The following is a 10,749-nucleotide window of genomic DNA, read 5'->3' as shown; positions in this document are numbered from 1 at the left end:
TTTCCGGCATGCTGAGAAAGATTTGTATTGTATATAATAAAAAATAAAAATTGAAAAAAATAGAAACCCAACTTTAAATGAATACGGAGCTGATGTTTTTATTATCTACATATCTTGATTATATACACAACAATTGGAATACTGCAGACAGCGGAATAAACGAGGTCAATTGAGTTAACTTATAACTCGTCATACAAGAAATGACGGGTGCCGCTTAGGAAGAGGACATGCTTCCTCTTCTATAGCATATCCGATATCAGTGATATCCGATGCCATAGAATAGTAAGCATGTTCTCTTCAATAGGATCTGATATCATTCCCATGGGAGCTCATACTGCTAGTGCTTTAGTTTTGGTTTGAAGTCTACATTTTTTTTATATGTAATTGTGTATTATTCTGTTTGGCACATTGTGCATGTAGATCGACTCTTTCCCCTATTTTCTGCATAACATACATCCCGCCAGCACCTGCGTATGGAGTATCATACGTTATGCCAGGGTATGGCGAACTACACAGATTGGTTGTTCCGTACTAGACCAATAACAATTAGTTTTCTCGGACAGATTTAATTATATTGATAAATTCATGGTCGTAATCATGAACTCATGGATCGTTTTAGTGTACCCATCTGTACCATGGGAACCAATTTGTTTACCGTGTCATAGTTTTTTCCCCATCTATTGTCTACCCATAACGTGACATTTTACGAGCAATTTGTATCATTAGTGCACCTGGTACATGCTCCTGATGTTTAGTGGAGTCCGGGTCGCTCACGTCTTTTTGTGTACGTGTTATTTTGGTTATTTCATATTTACTTGCTATTACTGACACTTCGGTCTTTTTTGGCCTACATATGCTAGACTTTTTATTCGGATTCAATACTTTATTAAGCATAAGCCGGTTTTAATGCACAGTTTTCTAGGAAGGCAATTAGTCATTGTTCTATTTTGTGTTTCATGGAACAGAGAAAAGTTTGACATTTAGTATCAAAGTCAGTGCAGACGTGTCATGTACATGTAGTTCTTTACATGATATGCTACTGCATGCTTTATGGCATATAACTATCTGAAACCTGAAAACAGTTGGGAGAGAAAACAAGAACAGAAATGCCTCAAAGAATGTGAAAGTCTTTGAAAAATTTGAAATGTAGCTTCGGAAAATTTCAATACTTAGTTTTTTACTGAAGAAGATACTATGATAATTGGTATATGTTAACACGTTATTACATTTCCGCAAACTAGTTCCAACTTTCACATGTTCTAATACATACACCTTACACTTCTTTTCATTTTTACGCATTTCAAACAAAATTTTACATTATTTATGGAAATTTAAATGTTAGTTAAATGAAATGCTGACTAACACTTTTCTATATGCATCAGTCATTAAGATAATGTATCGCTAAAATATTGAATAAATTATTTGTAAATATGAAATAAATCACGGAAACGTAACAGTTTATTTTTCTTTTGGTCTACTAGAGGTTCTAATGGCTTAACAGAACTTTCAACTTTTCACTTCCATGTACAATATGAAGGACAGATGGAGCTATGCTGTTCATAAAACGAGTTGAAAAGGGAACCTTTTATATCAAATCATTTTCATAATACGATCTCAAAATATCTGTACGCTCTCGAAGGAAGCTTAAATGGTGGTATTATCAACTAGGTCACATTTGCTAATATTCAGAAAAAGGATCAATATTTGGGTTGCGTGCACCTTCATTTATAAGCTTTAAAATAGCATCATTGCAGCTTCATTTCCCACAATTTTAAAGGCAATTGAGAAAAAAATGAGTCTCGGAAAGCACTCACTAGCTTTGATAATTAAATACAAATCAAATGATACCTCTTTCCAAGATAGATACGACAAAAAAGAATATATAGAGTGTATACAAAAATGACGTTAACTTAAGAATGCCGGTTATTTCGGCCCATAGACATTATTGGACCAATTGTGAAAAGTGGTAAAAATTTCGTTTCTTCTGACGCGTTTCAGATTTAACCTCCCACATATTAAATATATAGGTCAACAAGACCAGTACACGTGTATATACGTGTCACTGTCATATATTGTCAGTAAATAAGTATCTTCATTATGTTGGATAATTCAAATACGTCAAAATCCAAGATCACGGCTTGAACGTGAACACTGGAAATAAAAACGATCTATATACACAATGAAGCAATCCGAATAAATCAATTACACATAAAAATGAATATAACAAAACAAGGCGTCACACAAAAACTAAAGTACAAGATGAATCCCACAAAAAAAAAACGGGATTGACATCAGGTGCTCTGGAAGGGTAAGCATGTTTCTACTCTACCAGTGGCATCTGTCATATTGCAAGTGCGTATAATCCGGTAACAGTCTATCAACAATAATGCAGCCCCTCCCCGGACACTAGTCTAAAAGAGGTGGTGTCAAAAGTAATGAAATAATGATCGCATATTCTACAAAAAAAATGGTTCATTTCAACATGTTGTCCAAATATAACAAAAAATATTAATTTTGTTTATAATATTTGTACATATTGTTATATGTATATTAACAGTTAATCAGTTAATTAAAACTGTGCAAACGGTAAATAACAATAGTTGAATACTTTTTGGGTTACAGGTTACACAAAATAGGCACCCAAAGCGGGATGGACAGACGGACGAACGATGCCGAGTTGCTACTAGACTTACTTCAGAATAACGTTCTTAATAAGCCACTCAATAAAAAGTGATATTGTCCATTATTTTTTTGTTTTTTTTGTTTTTTGTTTTTTTGCTTCCTTTACAAAAAGTCATTCAACAGTTTTTGTGAACGAAAAACATTCAAAAACCTGAACATGGTAGAAAACCCAAAATTGCAAACACAATATAATAACATATGTTATATTTTATTGAATTATGTAGTAATAGAAAGCTACATTTCTCTTTTTTTCAATATCAGTGCATCGTATTTTGCTGTTTGCTTTACTTTTCAAAAAGGTTCTATCCATATACCCCTAGGAGGATTACATTGTGTCACTTTTGATAAAACCTCACGTCCCGACACCACTTTGTTATTTTTACACTCCACATCGTTTTGATTTTTTTTATAGTTAAAAGGACATAATATGTAATATTTTATGAGACACATTTAATGCCATTTAAAACTTTCATACAAACAACAGCACTACTAATAATTAAATTATAATTTCGTGATAAAACGAAAAACTACTATCGTCTTTCTTATGACACAAATATAAACTTTCACTTCAATTGAAAAAGAAATCTTGATCAGTCATTATAACGATTATGTTTTATATGAGGTGCAGGAGTATTTTGCTTTTAATCTGATTTTTTAGAGATCAAATGAAACTAACTTTACGTCGAAAGAAACCTGTTTTATTTATGCTTATGATTTCCTGCTCTACTGAACAAGTGTAGCCTGAACGTCATTGTTACTAAGAGAGACTACTATAAATACCATACTTTGAGCTAAAATAATGTAGTTAGCTGAAAAAGATGTACAGACTAACGATTAACAAGATTACCGCCATTGTAATCTTAGTCCTTGTTGCAACAACAAATGCTAAGTACGCATCTAGTTTTCGAGAGAGAGAAAATGATAACAGAGAAAGTCTCAAGAAAGAATATGGTGACATCGAGAAATTATTGGAAAGATTTATCGAAACCGAACGATCGAAATCCGAAAATCGTCAACATGAAGAAGTATCAGTACCTGCAAAATTCATTGTCGAGAAATCAGTCAAACAGTTGACACCGCAGCTTCGTGGAACTGGATCGACTATAAGTTTATCTCAAACGGATAAAAATCTGATAGTACAATTGCACAATCAAGCAAGACAAACTGTCTCAAATCCGGCTCCTGCAAATCCATTACAGACCATGGTAAGATCTAATTTTGTTCTCATGCACATTTCGTTGGAACTAAATACTTGCAAACTTTTAACGTTCCATTTTTGCCATGAGCTTATCATCGGTGGTCGACAAAAAAATCTTTGAAGGAGAGACAAATACATGTAGCATTTTACTTGAACAGTACAATAAACTTGTCTTTTACCTCCGGCTAATCATATCAGTGTTTATGAATTACAAAAGAGCCATAATTCCAATTTTATGAAATCAGTTACTCATTTAGTTTTGGCGTTCAAAAGTTTGATTTTTCCTCGATTTCTTCCTGCTTTTCTCTTTATTTCGCTTTAAAATGTCTAAATTTCTCTTACATTCTAAAGTATTAAAAGTTTGAAAAACAGGATAATTTGTAAATGTTTTTGAAAAATATCACAAACAATATATGTTATACATATGAAAATTTCATGTCGATAAGATTTAAAGGTAACGCAAGTTATATTCGGGGGGGGGGGGGTGTTGGCTATTAAAGGCAATGATGAGACCATGATACAAACTGGATAAAAAAAGCTAGCTGTAGATTTTGATAAAGAACAATACCTGTATACTGAGTTAAAAAACGCTACCCATTTTTAATTTGATCGTACATAGACTCTTTCTTCGTATTAAATATGATCAATTGATGTACTCATCATACTACTTAATTCAGCAGCTACAAAGAAAACAGAAAACTCAAGGAAACCGAGTTTATTAACAATATAAGCATTATATATATCCTGGCCGAGTGGTCTAGGACGCTGGACTTTGTGCAGTTTGTAAAGCCACAGATGTCTCAGCGGTACGAGTTCGAGTCCCGCGGGGGGAATGGTAAACTATGTATCGGAGAACAAATCGGTTCTCATGGTGAAGATGGATACACCGTAACGATCATGAAGATGACCATAAAACTTCTATGAATTGTAAAACAATCTAGTATATTCAGGACAAAACAATTCATGATTCATGATTTTGAGGTCAAAACAAACATAAAAAGACATCGAAATCCTTGTCACTACGAGAGCTTTACCAGTTTTAAATATATATGACCAACAAGTTATGTAAACATAATTCACAAATTTGAATAATTGAAAATGATTGCATTGATAAATTCATGTATTTCAAAAGCGAAAGTTATATTGAAATATTTATAATGTCGAGCAATGTTTTCAATCGAAAAATTCTACCTTTCAAAGGATGTATTCATATTATGCTATGTAAGAACAAAAACTAATTTATATTATATAACATATGATTGAGTTAACATGGAGTTAACATATTTATTGTTTGTATCAAAATTTCATTAATTTTCAAGCTCATACGAACTTTTCACGTCTTTTCTATTAGTACTTTGAATGAAGTCAGAATAAATGCTGTTTTTACTTGACAATAGTGTTGATTTTGTTAAATAAATTACCATCTGGTTAAAAAACAAATGTTATACTTATATGGCAAATTGTACCTTAAATAGTTGTCGGTTCATATATTGTAGTACTGGAACAATACACTTGAACATACTGCAGTTTCTTATGCAAAGAAATGTATTTTTGGACACAACCCTGATAATGGCAATAACGTTGGTGAAAATATCTTTGTCACTAGTGGTGAGTATTTGACGCATCTGTTCATCACAACGAATAGTCATTATAATTATGCAATGTTTTTTCTATGCACACTTTTTATTATCAAAGCCTAATTTGGTCTTTAAACAGTTCATCAATATTAAAATGAAAGAAGAAATACACATTCATAATTGAATTAGTTCAAAAGCTAAGACTACTGTTTTATTATATATCAATTATTGGCTACAATACAGTAACACAACGAATGTAAGAAATTCAAAATAATCAAATCCAAGACTGGAAAAATGTATCATGTCAAAATGTAAAAGGAAATAAATACCCTTCACATGTTTCATGCTTATGTTGTTCAGTGATTTTGCAATGAACTTATGAAAAATATGAATTAATGCAATTTCTACAAATAAATAAATACATATTTTTTTTTATTTTAGCTACAACAGGCTCTGCAGCATCATTAGTGGATGCTGGGGTAAAGAGTTGGCTAAAAGAAAACGATTACTGGGACAATTTCGTTTGTAATCCACCTAAATATAAGTCATGCGGGCATTACACACAGGTCTGTACTTTCATTTAATCCTTTATTCTATACATCATTTGTATTCCTTCAATCTTTTTTTTTCGTATAAGACCTTGAATTATAACTTTTTATTTGTGATCTAGATACCAAATGCACTCAAATAATGCACTCGACAAAATGAAATATAATCTCGAAAGACAAATGTTTCTGATATAAACTAAAATAACATTAAATAGTTGAATTTGCAAATAATTTTGTTTTGTAACAGATAATATGGGACGCCACTACCCAGGTCGGATGTTCTCTTGCTAGATGTACAAGCTTCACAAACCTGCCGTGGGATGGTGGTCATGAGTTAGTCTGCAACTATTATACAGCGTGAGTAAATTTTCATTGTTTATCCACAAATATAATATAGAAACTGAAGCAAATGTCTATAAGTTTGATTATGTCGTTGTTAGATCTTACCGATAGAATGACCGTCAGAAATGTTATCAAATGTTAAGAAACAAACACTTCTCAAGCCATTTATTAACTTTCAGTTTCGAATAATTTTCATTAAATACATCTCTACTCCAATGTACAAACAAACACAATTCAAATTAATAGTTTGTGAAGTGCATTCATACGTTAACATGATGAAGGTGAAACCTTTTAACGCTCCCGAAGAAATATTAATTCAAAACAACTTTGATAATTTTTGTCAGCTCTGATTTGATATATTATACTTATAACCTTCAAATATGGTAAATTTTGTAATGATATTTATTTGTCCTAAAGCATTATACTAATTGTCATAGTGATATGTCTATTGGCCGAAATGTCCGGCATTCATAAGGAATTATTGGTTGTCATGGTCCGAAATGTCTTTGGGTCGAACTGTCCGGCACTCGTTTATTATGGTTTGTATAGTTTGCGAAACATTTTAAAAGATTTCTTTCGTTGCATTTACTTTTGCTTCATTCTGTTTCATTTTGTAAGGATTTGATTCATTTCATCGAATTGATTCGTTTCGATTCTTTCTTTTATCGATTATTTTCGTTTTAGTTCGTTTTCGTTTTGCAATTTTTATGACCCGAGAATTATAATATTGACTACGTAATTTTCGTAAACATCTGGGCGCCATGCTGCAGACTATAAGGCCAACCCTATCTTGGAAAAGCTATAATTTGATTTGTATTTAAATACCGAAACTAGGAAATATTTTCCAAGACTGATTTAGCTCTCAATCGCACATATAAAAGTATACGCATATGAAGCTTTTTTTTTTACCTGCATTTTCAGGAGTTGAAAAACAGTATAATGGCAGCATTATACTGTTTTTCAACTCCTGAAAATGCAGGTACAAACCGGATATTGATGCTTTTTCTTGCCATAAGTATACAGAACCAAGTTGATAATACAACCATAAACGCTTCCTTCGGGAGCGTATTAAGTATTTCGGTTACTTATTACACAAACAAATGCGCCACATATGAAAATCATTAGATAAATTACATATGATTCTCATATGCTAATTTGGCCTGGATACATAAAATTATACAAAGTAACAACAGCAAATGAGCAACTCGGACTCCACTAAAAATTAGGAGCATGGACCAGGTGCACTGGTAGGGTAAGCGTCTAATGAAGCCAATGTCCTGAATAACCTTCTGTACACAAATCTGGCTCAAACAAGTGAATAAGTACAACCTCGCATTTTCCGCTTCTTATTCGAAGGCTCATTGGTTTTATGTTAAGTGTCAGTGACTTTTTAGTGTTTATATGCATAGTTCTTACCACAGACAATATAACTGTATATTTAATACTTATTGTTGTTTGTGTAGTCAAATCTTCTGAATTTATATTTTTTTGCAGTTTATTAGCACTTTGTTGTTGCATGTTTCACAAATTCCATTTCATGAAAATCGTCGTAATATGTTTTGTCATGTTTTTATACATTCATTAAACTAATTATTTATTTTTATCAGATTGCTTTAATATTAGTTTAAATCTAGTATTTTTTTATCAATTCAGAGGAAATGTGTACAGGAAAGTTGACGACGAGATGGTCATGTATCCTCCCTACGCTGCTGCTCCTTAAGCGTACATTGTAAGGTCACTTAAATGATTGGAAGTATTTCTATATTCTATGTTTGTTTGCTCCTTGATTCTTTTTTTAGAATGCGATCAAATCAACAAAAATACATTGTTTTTATGTATGAAGTTTTACTTTAACGATGTTTCAAAAGTAGTTTTCTGTCTGTACATAGAGTAAATAGTAACACTTCATCAGCATTTAAAATAACTTATTGGCGGTTTGTTGTGAAATCAGTACATTTGTAACGAAAAGAGAAAACACATGAGCTTATCGAAATACTGAAAAAACTAAATTATCAATACTAAAATGTAATCCTATATATATGTTAATGTATTTTTTTTTCTCATCTTTAAGTAAAAAAGCATGTTTGGAAAAATAAGGCATACCCTGTAAATTTAGAGCAAAATTATGGAAAAAAAGAAAACATCTGATTGAATCATGGCGCTGGCGCATCATATTACATGATCGTAAATTTTTTTTCATTATATTCCAGGACTAAAAATTACCAGACAGGCTTACCAGAAAAGAAACAGTCACAATTACCCGATAACCTTATATGATTACCGTAAATGATAACTGTCTATGATTACCCTATATAATTACCATATATAATTACCCTCTATGACTATCCTTTATGACAACTCGTCTGAAGATGTTTGTTATGTCGATCAATGCTTAAGTCATGCAAATTTGAACCATTTTATCGCTTGTTTCAGATCTTATTTTTTTCTTAAAATAAAACATTATTGCATGTCTAGTTTTTTGTATAAATTCTGTTAGAAACATTTATGTATGGTTTACAATTAAAGACATCATTAATAAAATTTAAAACAATTACCACCATGAACTGAAGCGATCTCCTCTCGCGAGTATAATGGACATGTCTTTTTTCTGTAATGGATTCGGATACGCTTAAACGTCTCAGTCTCAGCTTTCACTGGACAGATAGATAAGCCCTTAAAATTTGTATTACAACAGCATTACTAAACTAAATGTTAACACCTTATTATCGCCTCTTTATCCTAAAAACAACAACAACAACAACAACAACAAATAAAAAATAAAAAAAAGAAAAAAAAAAAGAAAAAAGAAAAAAAAAAGAAAAATAACGAGAAAAGGTATAGCGATTGTTTCAAAGAGACAACAATCCCACTAGAAGGAAAACGTCAGCCCAGGGCTACCTATTGGTCTTTCGTGAAGAACAAAAAGAATCCTCAAACCACAAGGCAGGCTGCTGCAGGCCTCAAAACAATATAATACACAGTTACATAAAAATATGAAACGAAACACGTCATTCAGAGACCATAAATTCCTGAATTGGGACAGGGACAAAAAAATAAAATAAACAAACAAACAAAACAAAAACACACACAAAAAAAAAAAAAAAAAAAAAATTACTTTTCATTGACAAAGCTTTTCTCTGGGAAACCATACTTTATTCATCAACTCATGAGTACTCTTTTCCATACAGACTATACGGGCAAATATGCCATGTATCTACTTGTCCTATTGTTTTACATTTATTTAATACTGTAATTGAATACGTCCTAATTTCCTATAATGCATTAATAGACTAAGATACATGTATACATTACCGTCAGCTTTAACAAGTATATTTTTCGTGCAATTTACTTGTACTTGAGTATATATAATGTACCGGTGTATAATGATGTTATGGGGCCAGCTGCAGTCTGCCCTGTGGTGTGAGAGTTTCTCCGTCGTTCAGTGAAGACCAATGGCTCACATTTGGGCTAAAATATTTATCCTGGTAAGGTTCTTGTTTCTTTGACATTCATCATACATACTCTCGTTATATATGTAGTGGATATCGGGTTTTGTTGGCAAACACTAATATGTTGATATGTGTATAAAATACATGTTTGCACAAATTCATATGAATAACGGGTAAAAAATAACTGAAAAAAAAATAACGGCTGAAAAATAACTCACAATAGCAAATTAGCTCTATCAAACGAATTTTGTCCGATGTGATAATTTACTCTTTCAGTTTGCGGTATGTTTTCTTTTTGGTTTACGTATTTTTCGTTCTTTTTGTCTTCGTTTACATCATGATAAGTATTTGAAATGAATGATTTCGCCAAGTGTGAATAGTGTTAGACTCGTTTCGCGGAGCTGCATTTTTGTTCATAGGTTACTACCAGATTTTACTCACTTGCACTATGGCGGGTGCCGCTGACAGAGCAGGGCATGCTTACCCTTCCGGAGCACCTGACGACACTCCCGTTTTGTTTTGTTTTGTTTTGGTTTGTTTTTTGTGGGAGTTCATATTGTTAGTGCTTAAGTTTTCTTGTTTTTTTCCGCATCTACGGATTTTATGTGTAATCTTTTATACTTGGTTCGCTACATTGTATGTTTAGATTGTCTGTGTTTCGTGTGTCCACTTTAAGGTCATGTATTATTTGGATTTTGACATATTTGAATCATTCAAATGCTGACGTTTCGGTATTTTAGCTGATATTTTCGTCATCTTTCATCTTTGACTTTACACTGGGTACATTTAATTCTAATTATACTAAATGGAACGTAGACTTTGTCACAATAGTGTTGTTTGAGCGTGGAAGAAACGAAACTGAAAATATATCTTAAAATTTGCATTGTTTACTCCATTTGGTACAGATGTCTTTGTGTTTATTTGTTTGTTTGGGTTCTGTTGTTTTTCTAGCT

At 32.2% G+C, this 10,749-nt stretch overlaps 1 protein-coding gene across 1 annotated transcript; it reads left to right on the top strand.

The window, feature by feature from the left end:
- Positions 1-3,403: 3,403 nt before the first annotated feature.
- Positions 3,404-8,821, top strand: LOC148616409 (peptidase inhibitor 16-like). The gene is made up of 6 exons (XM_088583423.1): positions 3,404-3,887; positions 5,377-5,488; positions 5,899-6,023; positions 6,253-6,362; positions 8,001-8,076; positions 8,558-8,821. The coding sequence occupies exons 1-5, from the start codon at positions 3,501-3,503 to the stop codon at positions 8,065-8,067; spliced, it is 801 nt and encodes a 266-aa protein (XP_088439549.1). The 5' UTR covers positions 3,404-3,500; the 3' UTR covers positions 8,068-8,076; positions 8,558-8,821.
- Positions 8,822-10,749: the final 1,928 nt, after the last annotated feature.

The sequence above is a fragment of the Perna viridis genome, chromosome 5 (assembly GCF_037379345.1).
Source record: "Perna viridis isolate PV_CMFRI_1.1 ecotype Kerala chromosome 5, ASM3737934v1, whole genome shotgun sequence".
NCBI classification, from domain to species: Eukaryota; Metazoa; Mollusca; class Bivalvia; order Mytilida; family Mytilidae; genus Perna; species Perna viridis.
The sequence above is the reverse complement of the archived record's forward strand: the minus strand, read 5'-3'. Positions and strand labels throughout refer to the sequence as shown.